General features: G+C 34.3%; 1 protein-coding gene across 2 annotated transcripts in view; it reads right to left on the bottom strand.

Moving 5' to 3' along the window:
• CDH18 (cadherin 18) overlaps window positions 1–16,823 on the bottom strand; it is a 310,963-nt gene that overhangs the window by 232,935 nt on the left and 61,205 nt on the right. For both annotated transcript variants that reach the window (XM_026506724.4, XM_057312395.1), the window contains exon 2: window positions 2,469–2,763. In XM_026506724.4, the coding sequence (XP_026362509.3) occupies window positions 2,469–2,763 (295 nt within the window). The remainder of the gene's footprint in view (window positions 1–2,468; window positions 2,764–16,823) is intronic.

Genomic DNA, 16,823 nt, shown 5'->3' on the forward strand with positions numbered 1-16,823 from the left:
CAGATTCTAGTATTTATTTTCTTCTTTTTTTTAAGATTTTTTATTTTTTGACTGAGAGAAAGAGACAGAGAATGCAAGCAGGGGGAATGGCAGGGGGGAAGGAGAAGCAGGCTCCCTGCTGAGCAAGGAACCTGATGCGGGGCTCAATCCCAGGACCCCAGGACTATGACCTGAGCCGAAGGCAGATGCTTAACAGACTGAGCCACCCTGGTGTCCCAGATTCTGGTATTTCAAGTGATAAATATGATATGTATTACATAGAGTACTAGGCAATTAAAAAAATATCTGAAAATCTGTAAAATTTTCTCTTTCGTTTAGGTTTCAGGTACTTTGCCAGGATTTACCTAGGTTTAATTCTTATTCTAACCCTTCCTCAAAAACTCTATTAAACTCATAAATTCAATATGTTCTTCACCTCAAGGAAAAAATGTCATACTTTCCTTCATCTACTCTTTTTTGTTGTCTGGGAACATATGTCATCCACACAAGAGGTCTAATGCACATATATCTCTTTTAAGTCTCATCTTGTACCACAATTCCCACATTTTGGGGATTTTTTTGCTCTCTGATTTTTAGTTAATTCTTCCAGTCTGATACGTTCCCAAGTTCCAGGACAATAATTCGGATCATATCAATGACCATTCATGCCTCAATCATATACCGATATTTTGTTGTTTACTGGTTGCAGAAAACATGGCTCTGAGTTACAGAAATCTCTTTGTCGTATCCCAACAACACTAGTGCTCTTGTTATCTTTTGCTCAGCACACTTGCTTAGTAATGACTGCTCTGCCTGTGTTTCTGTTTGCCCCCTGGTTATGGTGGTTTTGCTTCTGCTCCTTGGGACTCTTATGTAGCCTCTGGAAGTTACCCTTACCAATGGCATTCTCACAAATGGTAGAGTCACAGAGCTTTTCACTTTTGTGAGACAAAAGGTTAGCAAATGGGGTGTCAGTTCTTTGACAAGGTGAGAAAAGAAAGTCTGTTCTAGAATTCCACATTAACTCTCACCTGCCAGGCTTAATGGCGTTGAGCCCTTCAGTTTACCTTCAACTTTGCTTAGAGACCAATAAGCCTGAGTGACATCTGGGCCTCTCCCCAGACTCTCTTGAGCTGATCCCTGTGTTCTACTCTGGTAGAATTGCTTTCTGCTCTGAGATTCTGGTAAAGAACTAGTCTTTTCTTTCTAACCTGCTTCCCCAACAGCTTCAGGAGCCATCTGCCTACCTCATGAGAGCTAAAATGGGCTCGAGCAGGGAAGGGAAGAAACTACAATCTTTCATTAACAACCCATATGTATATGAGATGAAGAATGTTAACTAAACTTATTATGGTGATCATTTCAGATATGTGCAAGTGAAGGTATTACACTGTACATCTTAAATTTTCCACCGCTTTTTGTCAGTTATATCTCAAAAACATTTTAAAAATCAAAATTAAAAATAAAACCACTTATATACATATCCAAAACACAACAATTTGATTAATGACTATAATAACCTCAGCTTAAACTAAGTCATAGATACTTACATATACAATACTCATATATAATAATACTCATATATAAGCTCAAATATATAAAATCCTTACTCAAAAATCATGTTCTACATCCCTTAGAGTCTTATAGAGATAGTCAAAAAATCATCATAGCTGAACTTCATTTTAATGATTTAGAAAATTTGTCATAGGAGAGAAAAACAAAATAAAATAGCTACACGACAGAGATCTGTAAGCGATGAGGAAGCCCCAGGTCATCAGAGTGACATGAGGCCCAAATCATACCCCATCAACTGCAGGGTAAGCTCTGCATTCAGGAGAACCTGGTGTCAATTTCTTCTTGGCCTTTTTCTAGATATATGAATTTGGGAAAATCACCTAATTACAGTATGCTGGCTTATACATCTTTAAAATGGTATCCAAAATACTTTAAGAATTTTCTTATGTTTTAAAACAAATGAGGTATGTAAACGTTTATGAGTATCTAAAAAGTTTTATTGAATACTATAGATATTACTTGCGTTTTTAATGCTATTATAAATTGGTCATACACTACAAGCTTAAAAGACATGTAGCAAAAGATTTCAGACATTATATCACCTATTTCTATTTATGCAAATTGTCACCTTGAATGTGTTGGTATCTTCGTAGCAAGGTACATGAAGAAATAATATGGTCAAAATTATGTCAAGCAAGAATTGCTGGTGTTTTCCCATCAACGATTTTTTTTTCTTGATACCAAACTATTATCTCTACTTATAAGTTCAGAAATTAATTTCAATAGATATTCTAATACCTAGACCCAATATTCTTTAACATTTTAAGCCACATGTAAATATAAAAATATTTTGAAATTTCTTCAGATTTCTCCACACACATACACAAAAATGAAAAACTGGTCTTCAAATGATGATTTTTTTTGATTCTTAAAAATATATTAACTGCCAAAGTAAACAATGATTTTTTTCTTACCCATATCTGACATTTCAGGCACAGTAACGATGTATGGTCCATCTGTGAACTTTGGAGCATTGTCATTGATGTCTTGTACTTTGATTATGAACTCGGATTCAGGTTCAAGAGGCTTGTTTGTTCGTCTGTCAATAGCCTGGGCATGAAGCACATAGTGGGTCTTCTGCTCTCTGTCTAAGCTTTTCGTCGAGTGGATGTCCCCAGTGGTATCATCAATGATAAATATAGTCCCAGCACCTTCTCCGGTAAGGATGTACTTGACAGACCCATCGCCTTTGTCAGAATTGGAGTGCAGCTGGACAATAAAAATTAAATAATTTAGCTTGCAATTATATTCCAACCTAACATCATGTTACCTTAAAATTGCCTATCTATAATTTTTAACTCACTTTGATTAACTTTTCTTATCTCCACAGCGTCCTATAGGTTACTACAATCATTTATTTTTCTACAGTTTTTCTCTACTTGGTACTATGGATATTTTTATCATGACCTAAAAAATCCAATCATTGACTTAAGAGTAATTAATAAATAATACTGATTAAAAGAAAAACAATAACACTTGATGTTATTCTACCAAATCAACACTTCACTAACTACAGAAAATAGAATTGGAAAAAGAAACTACCAGTAAATCACTGTTGCCTTCAATACTTTCAGGAATAATGCTTTTTAAAAATTAATTGTTTCGCATTTTATTTCAAACCTAAAATTTAAAAAAGAAAAAAATATGTATGGTAGGAGAAAATTCAAATTATTAAAAATCTCCACAAAAGAGGCATTTATTTGTTACAGAGGTATTAATTTTATAATTTGAAAAAATTTTAAAAAGACTATTTCCCAGATTAATTGTTCAGATTTAGAACATTAAGAACATTAAAATAGATTAAAATAGAATATTTTCTTTTTTTAAGTTTGTTTGTTTATTTATTTTTAGTAATCTCTCTACTCAACATGGGGCTTGAACTCATGAGCCTGAGATCAAGAGTCACATGTTCTACTGACTGAGCCACTGAGCCAGCCAGGCATCCACTTTTTTTTTTTAACTATGAGAATTTAACTTTCAATAGTAGTGATTGATTTAATCAATACATAGGCCTATTTTTTAAAATTAATTAAAATACACCAACAAATTCTCACTCATTAAAATAAAAATACTGGAATATCATTTTAATTGATATTACAGAAGTAATATTTCAGTAGAGAAGTACTTAGTTAGAAAGATAAATAGATATTAAGATAATTATAAACCATTTTTTGTCATTTAAACATCAGGAAATGATTTTATTTATTTATTTTATTTATCTTAGAGAGAGAGAGAGAACACGGGTGGAGGGGCAGAGGGAGAGAGAGAATCTCAAGAAGACTCTGCGCTGGGCACAGAATCCAACATGGGGATCAATCTCATGACCCTGAGATCATGAATTGAGCTGCAATCAAGAATTGAATGCTTGGGGCGCCTGGGTGGCACAGCGGTTAAGCGTCTGCCTTCGGCTCAGGGCGTGATCCCGGTGTTATGGGATCGGGCCCCACATCAGGCTCCTCTGCTATGAGCCTGCTTCTTCCTCTCCCACTCCCCCTGCTTGTGTTCCCTCTCTCGCTGGCTGTCTCTATCTCTGTCGAATAAATAAATAAAATCTTTAAAAAAAAAAAAAAAGAATTGAATGCTTAACCGACTGAGCCACCCAGGCTCCCCGAGAAATGCTTCTAAACTGCATATAATTCATACTTCATAATCTATTTCAACTTGTGCCATCTTAATTAAATATTTCCATAAGAGCCACTGCTATATGTGAAACAACCACACAATATTTTCTTAAATCTTAAATAAATATCTGAAGAATCGTTTCTCCCAAGAGATCTGAACAGTTATCCTTCATATGACACATTTTTGGTTATATAACCTCAACTACTCACCTTTTGCTCATTTCTGACACTTGGAAACATTGAAAAATATAACCTCGTTCATATAGCTTTTGGGTTTCTTGCCATAATAAAGAGAGAAAAATTTTTCAAGGATTATATTAAAATCTGAACCCTTAGAAGACATTTTTTAAAAAGATAAAATATAGAAAAATAAATGACAAAGGGACTATTCTATGATAAAATGGAGGCAACTGAAATATAAATTATACTACATCAAAAATAATACTATCTCTTTTTTTGAAAATGCATAACACATAAACAGGGACAAATTCTGATGGAAATCACTTAGCAAGATTCAACAAATTATATCTTTCCAAACTACTTTTTTTTCAGCTTTTATAAAGAGGCGTAAGAAATCCATTAGCAAAATATGAAAAACACAGCCTTCAAAGATTCACACTTCATTAGTAAATTAACTACTGAATGAAGAATGCAGAATGAGTTGTGTGGAGATAGTTGTATGCATGGATGGAAATGTATTTAGTCATTTCTTTATGTTTCTTGACATATCTTTTAGTACTGAGAAGAAGGATTTATCATTTATGAAGCAGACACCTGCAAAATATCAATAGAGCAGCCTGTTTCACGTTCTGCAAATTTGCTTTAATCTGTAACCAAATCACAGCAATGTAAAGCAACAAATTCATTAAACAAATGTTTTTAAAAACACTCTCTCAAACACTCTTGTTATTAAATAAAATGTGAGACAGTTTTATTAGCTATTGTTATACTATATAAATTAGAAATCTATATAACTAATTTAAAACCCTTCTGGGGGAAATGTGTTATGCTTCTAACAACTTACTTCAGAAAGATATAGCAATGGTGACAATTGACTTTTATTTTCAGGATGTATTTTCATATTCTTCTATGTTCTTAGGTTATTTTGATGTTACTTTATTTTGGAATAGAGGTTTGTATTAACAAAAAGTTAATCATATTTAAAGAATAGGATTATATATGTAGACCAGCAATAGAAGTATATAAGAGAAATAGTAAAGTTGTCAATCTAAAGCATGTATTAAAAGCATAACACACTCTATGATTTATATAGATTGTTAAGCAATTCAGATAAAAGAAAAAAATGTGAGTAATTTTATGGCTTTAGATTTTAAGACTTGGATCTGGTTCCACATTCATAAAGTGTTTATAATTAGTAAACAACTAAGCCTAAATATTTCTGAAATTATGTCTAATTTGTAAATAGATGTGCAATAAAATCAGTGAATTATAATTTAACAGTATCTATGTTATTGGATAACATAGTAAAAGTTATATTAAAATGTTACAAATATGTATTTGAATTATATAAGGTGTTAATAATGTTTAGTTTGAGTGTTTAAATAATATAATCATTTCATTAATGGATTTTGTAAATCTCTCAGCAGGCCTAGTTGAATATTGGAACGATTAACTTTTATGTTAACACTAATGGGAAACTATTACAATGGCATTTAATCAAAGTAGTAGCTTATACAACTATGATGATAACCATTTGCGAAAAAAAAAAAGTGATCCACTCAGGATTACCTCTTGTCTACCAGACACCCATTTCCAAATATTCAGTTCAGTTTGGAATATATATCTGCAAGAGGTGACTCCTGAGAGGACCACCAGCTATTTTATCTTCTTTTGCTTAATAAGTGAGTTTTAAGATCCTGAAAGAGTACATGCTGTATATCAGGGATTTTTTAAGGCAAGAAACAGTGAATGAGTGAATGGATGAATGAGTGAATGAATGAATGAAATGGATGAGCATAATCATACTAGTAGAGGTAAAAATCTTAAGATATGGAGAGAAAGCTCTTTGATACAGATAATCAGGTAAAACAGATAACCAGGATAGAAATGTGTTATCTCCGAGTGTGGGCAGCAATGAGACATCAAATGAAAGACCTGTGAGTAGAGCACATACAGTAGAAATACTCTGGATATCGACATAATGCTGATTTAGCAACAGCAAAATATGATGTTGTAAGTTGAGCTAGCTACTATATTATTAAAGAGAGACTTTCATTTATCTTACATTGACATATGTAAAAATATTTGGGAGACAAAGTTGATTTTAGTCATATATACTGAACTCTTTGTAGCAGACAATTTAGAAATACCATGGAGAGAACAGTGTCAGGGTCTTATCATAACACACAGTGGTGGGAATATACTTTTAGAGTCATGAGATTTTGCAAAGCAAGTGATACTTTTGTGCCGAAGGACAGATGTTATATTGTCCTAAAGCAAGAAGAAAGAATGCTTTTGTATGTAATCACATGATAAAGTAGGGTTAAATGACTGCTCTTTAGAGAACAGAAAAGGGGAGGAGAATGAAGAAAGAAAATATAACCACCCAAGTAAAGCAAAATGACCACTTCTCTGGCATTACTTTAATAAATTGTCTCTTTCCAAGTGTTAAGTAGTAACCTATGGCACTTAGAAAGCTCATGAGACTCACATGAGTTCCCCCTAGAAAACTATTTATTCACCCCGGACCACATTAGGATCAGGACCTAAAAATTTATAGCTTTCACTCCAATGCAGAGTTCCTCACTAAGATAATATTCTATCCCTTGGGGAAGAATAACTTTAAAAGGTTAAGAACATGGTGGCAGAGCAATTAACTTCAAAAGTTGCTTTTAGTGAGGACTTTAAGCTATGTTAAAAAGATAGGTCACTGATTTAAAATTGTAATATTTTAAACTACATGTTTTATGTGTATTTTTTGAGTTGGAAACTTATATTTACAATATTCAAGTGGAATTTAGGAATAAAGTGAAAATATTGTGTAGTAATTCCACTACTATTATTTTCCCAACACATGAAATACAAGTGACGCAATGTGAGGATCATAGGAAATACATGTTATTAAAATGTATTATGCATCCTTCATTCCAGAATGTTATATTTTTTCCAGAATGTGTTATATTTTAAACTATAAGCAGATAAAACAAAATTCAATTGAACTGTTAATAAGTAATTGATGTAAAGAAGAAAAAACATATCAAATCATAATAGTCTCTCGGTAATTAACATTTCAGTCGAGAGCAAAAACAAAAATATGTAACCACTGGTTTTAATTAGGCATCAGTTAATATGTAAAAAGTTATATTAAAATTAGTAAGGATAAAGCACTTTGCCCAATCACAAATCTAACATTAATTGATTAAAAAGTTAAGAAATTAGATGAGAGTAAGGAAATAAGGTATGTGTTTAACTAGAAACATCAGAGGTCTTTGCAAACATGCAAAAGTCCCCTGTTGAATTTCAGTTTTTAGCATTTAACTTCTTAATGTGTATTCTTAGAGAAGAAAACTAATGAGTGAGGAGGAGAAGGGAAAAAGAACAGGAAGAAGTGTGTGTTTACTATATCCCCTGAATCCCAGATTAGGCATATTAATATACAAGATTTAAAAAAAACTATAAAATATCTTTGATCTGAAGTTGTCATAATTCCATACCCATCAGCTATACTTTAGAGGGCCCCATTGGGATGTGTCAAATATTTGGGCACTGCAGGAGGCAAGTCAGTGGTTGAGAATTTCACTATTCGTTGTTGGAAAGCCTCAAAAACCAACCAATTGATTAAAGTTGGAGATATAGGAGGCATAGGAGTACCTCTTCTCTATCAGAGTTAATCTGTGTTCTTTTATCTGCCAATTAGGGTCCAGCTGAGAAAGAGACAGCCCTGGCAGCTGCTTTTAAAGAAAAAAAAATCTCAGAGTGTACTAATATTAGTACAATTCCAGAAAAATACTGGCCCAAACCATTGTCTACACGTTTGCATGTGTTGTGATTTCATCTCCATTAAAACTCTGTCATTACTGTTCATTTTACCTCTTTGTTCAAATAAGAAAGCAGTAATTGCATATCAAAGGGAGAGGTAAAGAAGATGACAGAAATGTGAATGGCTTCAATCATTTAGAAAATTCATCTGACAATAAAATAAGACATTATCATTTGCTATCTAGCAATCACTTTCAGAAATATATATCCAACAAATATTTTTGGGGCACTCACTATGTTCCAGTCCTGGTATTCAGTACTTAAACATATCAGTAATGCAGAGATTCCTAACCTGGGAAGGTTTACATTAATCCCAGTGGGGAGAAATACACAGTAAGCAGAATATGACTGATATATAATATGTTAGACAGTGGCATGACCCATAGTTAAAAACAGAGAAAGAAAGTAAAGGAGAAGAACTATCAAAGATGGTTGGCAATGTGTAGAGAGATTGCAGTATTAACTATGGAAGTATGGTGGGTAGAACAACAGCCCCTCAAAGATGTCTATATCTTTACTCTGGAAGCCTGTGAATATGTTACTTTATATGGCAAAAGGACTTCATACACGTGTTTGAGGTTAAGGCCCTTAAGACAAGGAAATTACCTTGGTTTCTCTAGATGGGACAATTCTGATCACATGGGTCCTTACAAGGGAAGAACTGATCGCAGCTGGGTGAGAGAGAGAGAAAAACGGAAGTGTGAGAAGGATTCAGCACCTCATTGCTGGTTCTAAAACATAAAAATCTTCACGCAAGACCTAAGAGAGGCCTCTAGAAGCTGTGAAAAAGTAAGGGAATGGGCCCACACCTTGATTTTAGTCCAGTGAGAACTATGTTAAACTTCTGACTTATGAAAGTGTTGGAAAATAAATTTGTGTGGTTTTGAGGCATTAATTTTGCAGTGCTTTGTTAAAGCAACAATAAAATTTAATAAAGGAGTCAGATATGCCATATTAAAAAGATGACATTTTAGTAAATTCTTGAAGGAGGTGAGGGAGTTAGCCAAGTGCATATTATAGGGAAGAGCACTGAAGGCAGCGAACACAGAAAGAGCAAAAGGATCAAGTTAGGGACATGACCAGCAGATTCCAGAAACAGAGAGGAAGCAAGTGTGACCAGAGTTGCATGGACAGATAAGGGCAGTAGGAGAAGATATCAGAGAAATTCAGTAGTTCCCTCTTGTCTGTGGTTTCACTTCCCTGGTTTCAGTTACCCACTGTCAGCTGTGGTCCAGAAACAGGTGATAGTCCTTCTGACGTATCATCAGTAGGTCAATAGTAGCTTAATGATGTGTCACAATGCCCACATCATTTACCTCACTTCATCTTATCATGCAGTCATTTTATTGTCCCACATCATCATAATAAGAAGGGTGAGTATAGTACAGTAAGATATATTGTACTGTAAGATCATGGAGGACCCAGGGATGAGACAAAGGGGGACTGGAGAGTTTTGAGCAGTGGAGTATCATAATTGATTTATGTCTCAAAAGGATTGTGTCCACTTCATTACTGAGAACAGAAAATAGAAGAACAAAAATGAAAGCAGGGAGAACTGATAGACTGCCACCATGATAATACAATGATTGATGACGACAGCGTGGACTGGGGTGATGGTGAAAGTGATAAGAAATGGTACAACCATGGGGGCACCTGGGTGGCTCAGTCAATTAAGCATCCAACTCTTTATTTTGACCCAGATCATGACCTCAGGGGTTGTGAGATCAAGCCCCGCATTAGGCTCCGCAATCATAGCCGAGTCTGCTTGAGATTCTTTCCCTTTCCCACAGCTACTAAGAATTTGGAATTGTAATCAAATGAGATGTGGAAGGATACAGGTATCAGGAACTAGGATGGGGAAGATTAGGGATTGAATTTTGACATGCTAACCATGGTATTTCTATTGGTGATCTCAGTGGAGATATAGAGGCCATTTTCATATGCAGTCTGCAGTTCAAAAGACAAATATGGTTGGCTTTATAAATTTAGGAGACATCCAGAACAAAAGCGGTATTTAGAGGATTGAAACAGAATGAGGTTATCAATGAAATAAATGTAGAAGAAATTAAAAAGACCAGAAAAATAGAGAAGGAGAAACCAGTTAGGTAGAAGGAAAACCAAACACATGCTAGTGTCCTGGAAAATAAGAGAAATTATAACATCTGTAGATAAGGATATCTATATATGAATAATACTTACTGATCATTTCAGAGGCAAAATATCTAAAGGTCCAACTGGAGGGGGATTGTTTCACAAATTATGAATTATCATTACAATAATAATATGACTATGTTAGCTCTGAAGAATTCTCTATAATTGGTTGTGGGCGAGAAAACCATGCCATGTGGGGCGCCTGGGTGGCACAGCGGTTAAGCGTCTGCCTTCGGCTCAGGGCGTGATCCTGGCGTTATGGGATCGAGCCCCACATCAGGCTCCTCTGCTATGAGCCTGCTTCTTCCTCTCCCACTCCCCCTGCTTGTGTTCCCTCTCTCGCTGGCTGTCTCTATCTCTGTCAAATAAATAAATAAAAGTCTTTAAAAAAAAAAAAAAGAAGAAAACCATGCCATGCAATAATATAGAAGCTGAGATCTTACTTAGATAAAAGTATAAATAACAAAAGCTACATGTATAGAATATTCCTATTTATTAATATGGACATATGGATAGTTAGGAAAGAATATAATCCAAGCCAGTGAGACTTGAAGAAGGGCAGAAAAAAGCTGAGGGCAGGAAAAAGCTGACACTGCAGTGACTTAGTCAATTTCCTTTTACATATCTTTCAGTTTTAATTGATTAAATAAATATTACTTTTTAATATAAATGTTCTTGTTGTTGTTACAGTTCTGAGTTTCCTTTGGGCCAGTTATGTGGAAAAATCACAGTATCTTGCAGCCTTCTCCAAGTGGTAGGAATCATTAGAAAATCTCAGGTACCATCTCATTTCTATGCATAGCCCCTAACCTTTGCTTGATTCTCATTCTGAGATGCTTAAGAATTTGATATATATATTTGGCCATGCCTCAGGTTGCTAAATTCTGTCCTGAATGTAGTCACGTCTCTAAGGCTATTGCTTTAAGTTGCGCAGGTACTGCGAGGTAATGCTTATTTAACTGGCTGTCTTGTCTTCCTGGAGCCAGTCTTGACATTTTTGCATCTATATCCCTGCCTATCTCTTATATCCTTCACGTGAGCCTGCAATTTCCATATCTGTCTCTGTTCAGTTATTCTCTTGGTCTGTATCAACAGGGTCCTTGTGTTTACTCTAGGTTTAAAACCAATTCAACGTAATTGAATGGAAGAAAAAGATATAGCATCCATCCCTACTATGCATCAAGCAAGGTGCGGAAATAAATCAAGTTCCTTGTCCTCAAGAAGTTTTTACTGCGGTGAGCAAGAAAGAGCAATAGATCCACAGAGTAGGGACAGTTCTGACCGAAGCATAAAGTAAACTAAGTTCCATTGTTGGGAAGTTTTCCCAGGGAAAGGACACAAAGTCTCAATCTATATTTCTGTTTCTCCATTTCTATAAAAGGATAAAATTTACACACTTTCTAAAATTTAACTCTCATCAAACTTTTTCCTTATTCATGTGTGTTCTGGATTTAATCTAATCACACAACATAAATTGTTCTAAGGTTACCAAACATCACCTAGTTATAATTTTATTTATTTACTTTTTTTTTTTTTTTTGAGAAAGCTAATTTAAAAAACATGGTAAAACTACGTCAGCACAAGGGAGCAGAATGCAAAACTCCCAAATATTGGGTCCTAACTTTGGAAATGCAAGACATGGAAATACTGAATCTTTTCCAATGGAGAGAAACTGTGGATTGAAACTCAAGGAGGATACAGTGCAAAGTGTAAGTTTTCTTGCTAAGATTTTCTGTGATGTGTGGGGCTACTCAACCCAGAGTTGAGCACACGTAACACTGCAGGTTAAAATGAAAATTGTGCGGTCTGCTATTGTGCATAATTTTTCCTCTCAGTTAAGCTTTTCAGAATGAAATGCTATTCTGAAATGTTTGAATCATAAAGCCCAATTTACTCAGCTGTAAGTCTGAACTCATTCTTTACTTTCTCGTGTGTTTCTTTTTTTTTTTTTTTTAATATTTCATTTATTATTTGACAGAGAGAGAGACAGCCAGCGACAGAGGGAGCACAAGCAGGGGGAGTGGGAGAGGAAGAAGCAGGCTTCCAGCGGAGGAGCCTGATGTGGGGCTCAATCCCAGAACGCTGGTTTCACGCGAAGGCAAACGCTTAACGACTGTGCCACCCAGGCGCCGCTCTCATGTGTTTCTTATCAGATTGAATAACCCCTGTCATGTGTTTCTTATCAGAGCTACCACCTTCTCAGTCACTCAGTATGAAATCGTATGCACTACTGATGATTTTTCCTTTTCCATTTCTCCTTACTAAAAACTTTCTAAATTCTTGTGAATCTATCTCTTTAAAAAAACTCCCCACCCTCACCCCTTCTCTCCATCACAGTTAGCAGAGTTAATTCATGCTCTTGTACTTTCTGGGATTATTGCAGTTTTCCCTAAGTGGTCTCATTAACTATCTGCCTGTTTCTGTTCCATGCACATTCCATCTACACCATAGTTTAGTGTGTTATTTCTAAAATGTGAATTTTATCCTTTCTGAAATAAAACCCTTGACAGCGTCCCACAGCCTTCAGATGGAATACATTTTCCCCTGGCTCCCGTCAACATGTCTAACCTAATCTTTGGGCACTTCACCATTCACACCAAATTTTTAGCCAAACTAAACTGGATGATCTGGCTCCTCCTGTGTCCACTGTCCACGTTAGATTTCCTCAAACTAGATAGTTTCTATGTACCTGCCCAGAAGTAAGTCATTTCCTATCTTCTGTAAAATTGTCTCTGAATTTTTCATCCAAAGAATCTGTCTCTCCTTTGTGATGTCAAAGAAACCCTCGCTTACCTATCGTTAAGTAGTTACCATTTCATGGTATCTCTCGGATGAAATGCCCCACATCTCGTACTTTACTTGATTCTGATTGAGGGCAGAAGCCAAGGTTCATTCACTGTCATGTCTCTCCAATATACATATCTGATTTTTAATAAATATTATTTTTTTCATTGCAACTGAGGTTTTTTGGGTTTTCTTTTGTAATATGGAGAGATTGTGATAGGACTCATTGCTAAGATCCTTTAATCTTTATCTACTTTCACTATTTAAAAATTTAAATTTGCCTTTTTAAGCCTTTTTTTCTACCATAAATAAAAATATATGATCTATAACATAAAATATGGAATATGAGTAGCAAACGTATTTTCTGTTAATTTTCATTAACATTTAAAAATTAACTAGTGATGTACTATATGCTGGCTAACTGAACATAATTAAATAAATAAATATCATTAAAGAATGAAATATGATGACTGGAATTTTCATAAATCATGATATATTAAAAGATATCAACTAAAAAATAAATAAGGAAATTAAAAAGTTACAAATAAAAAAAGAAGAGTCCGGGTATTACAATAATACCTGGAGGAAACTTGGCCCACCTGGAAGCGATGAGATCTAAAAGTGGTCAGTGAAGAGGTACATGTTTTAAAAACTGTGTTTCAAAAACTTCAATTTTAAGAGAAAACTGAATATTTGAAGCAAAATTAATAACATTGTAAGAAGGGTTTGTAAGGTAATTTGACTAAAAGGTATGACAGAAGTATTAAAAAAAAATGAAATGGGCAGGAACTAATTATACTGTTTTAGTGGAACTGCATTTGTGAAGGGGAGTGTTTGAATGGTAAGTGGGAGTTGGAAAGTAGAAAGTATCCAGTGTGAGGTACGCAGAGGAAACAGGGTAGCAAATGTGAAGTGTCAGATACGTTGTGGTAAAACATGGATTCTAAAAGAGACCGCATGATGCTATTGATGCATATTGTTTAGGACTAGGACAAACACTACAAATGAATAAAGTGATGAATTACTAAAAAATTTTATAGAAGAGCTAAAAAGAATTACTTTTAAAAATGTGAGTAAACTAACATAGGGTAAGAAACGGAACAAAAACAGTTCAAAACAAGAACAAAACAATACTGATGTCTACCAGCTGCATCAATTATTATATTAAATATCCATGTGTTCTAGATGAGAGCAAAAAAGTGGATTAAGGATCTCTAAACGTTTTTCCTCCATAAAAGCAAGAGAATACTGGCAAAAATTATAAGAATCAACTTTTTCAGATCTCTGGAAATTAACCAAAGAATTGTAGCATTCCCGGGAGAATGTAAGCAAGAAAAACAGCTGAATCTTGGTGTGAACAGTAATCTCTGTGGTATTTTAATGTGCCTTATTCCCATCTCCCCTGACCCCCACAACTCCGCAGTAGTTTTGACAAACAACATCCTAACGTTACAGTGAAAATTCAAAAGAAAAGTCCAGGACCAGATGGCCTCACTGGTGATTTCCATCCAACATTGAAATAATTCTCATCAGTCCTTCATAAACTTCTCCAAAAGATAGGAGTATCATTTACAACTCATTATATGAGGCCAGCATTACACTGACACTAAAATCTGACAGCAATATCACAAAAGAGGAATCTGCAGATCAGTTTACCTTATAGATAAAACAATCCTCAACAAAATACCTGCAAATCAAATCCAGCAACCTTTATATTTTTCAAAAAGAACGACACAACATGATTAAGTATGATTTATCAAAGAAACCAAGGTTGCTTAAAACATACCAAAGCCATTCAATATAATATAATATATAAGTATTTTTTTTTAAAAAATATAAGATTATCTCATAGATTTGGAAAAATCATTTGGTAAAACCTAACATCATTTTCTAATAAAAAGAGTCAACCAACTAGAAATAGAAGAGAACATCCTCAACCTGATTAATTGCATCTACAATAGGCCAGCAGTTAATATTATATTTAATGGTGAAAGACTGAAGTTTTTCTCCAAGGATCAAAAGCACTGCAATTATCCACTCTTGCCATTTATATTCAACCTTGTACTGAAGGTTCTAGCCAAAGTAATTAAGTTAGGGTAAAAAAAAAAAAAAAAAAAAACAAGCCCATCTTGTTTGGAAAGAAGAAAAGAAGTATGTTTATTTGCACATGACATGACTTTTTATATACAAAAACCCAAGCAGTCTGCCAAATATTAATAGTGCTAAAAGAAAGTTCAGCAAGGTTTCAAGATACAAGATGAATATAAAAATATAAATGTTGTCTCTATAAACAAGCAGTAAAGAATTCAAAATTCAAATTAAGAAATTTAAAATAGTATCCAAAACAATGAAATATTTAGGAATAAATTTAATAAAAGTAGAGTAAACTTATACAGTGAAAGCTATAAAATATTCCCTAAAAAATTAGTAAATAAAAGGAATTTCCTAAATAAATTTCTTAAATAAAAGGGAAGACATGATTCATTAACTGGAAAATTTAAATATAAATATTGCAGTATTTAGTTATTGGACTATCCACCAAAACCCCAATGTTTTTGTAGAAATTAACAAGCTGCTCATATATAAAATGGAACTGCAAGGAACCTAAGTAGCCAAAAAAGTACAAAAAAGAACAAGGTTAGAAGAGTGGATATTCTAGATTTAAAAACTCACTACGAAGCTACCATGATCAGGACCATGTGGTCCTGGGATAGAATAAACTTATAAATCAGTGGAATAGAAATGAAAGTTCAAAAATAAAGCCATATTTTTTTTAAAGATTATTTACTTATTTTAGAGAGAGAAAGTGCATACGTGCAAGCAGGGCAGAGGCAGAAGGAGAGGAAGAGAATCTCAAGCAGACTCCCCGCTGAGCTTGGAGCCTGACACAGGGCTAGATCTCACAACCCTGAGATGGTGACCTAAGCCAAAACCAAGAGTCAGATGCTTAACTGACTGAGTCACCCAGGAGCCCCCAAAAACCCATACTTTTAAGGTCAATTAATTTTCAATATGTGTGTCAGGATAATTCAACTCTTCAATTCTTTCAACAAATCTTGAAAGGACAAATTGGATACACATATGCAAAAACTGAAATTGTATCCCAAGCTCAGATCATATACAAAAATTGACTTAAAGCAGATTAAAAAAAAAACTAAATTTAAGAACTAAAACTATAAAACTCTCAGAATAAAACACAGGTATAGATCTTTGCAACATGGGAATAGGCAATATTTTTCTAGCAATGATACCTGAAGCACATGCAACTAAAAATGAGATAGATCAATTGAATTTCACCAACATTAAAAACTCTGGCACTTCAAAGCACGATATCGAGAAAGTGAAAAGACAATTCATGGAGTAGGAGAAAATACTTACAAATCATATATCTGATACGGGTCTAGTACCTAGAATTTATAAATAACACAACAATAAAAAGACCAGTAGCCCAATTCAAAAAAAATGGACAAAAAAATGAATACACATTTCTCAGAAGAGACACAAATAATTAATAAGCACATGAAAAGATGATCAATATCATTAGCCATTAGGGAAATGCAAATTAAAACCATAATGAGCAACCACTGCAGACCCACCAGGATGGCTTAAAGTCTAAAAAGAGAAAATACAAGTGTTGGCAGGTAGAGATTAGAACCATCACACATTGCTGACTGAAGTTTAAAATGGTATAGCCATTTTGAAAAGCATTTGGCA

Source organism: Ursus arctos, unplaced genomic scaffold (genome assembly GCF_023065955.2).
Source record: "Ursus arctos isolate Adak ecotype North America unplaced genomic scaffold, UrsArc2.0 scaffold_15, whole genome shotgun sequence".
Lineage (NCBI taxonomy): Eukaryota > Metazoa > Chordata > Mammalia > Carnivora > Ursidae > Ursus > Ursus arctos.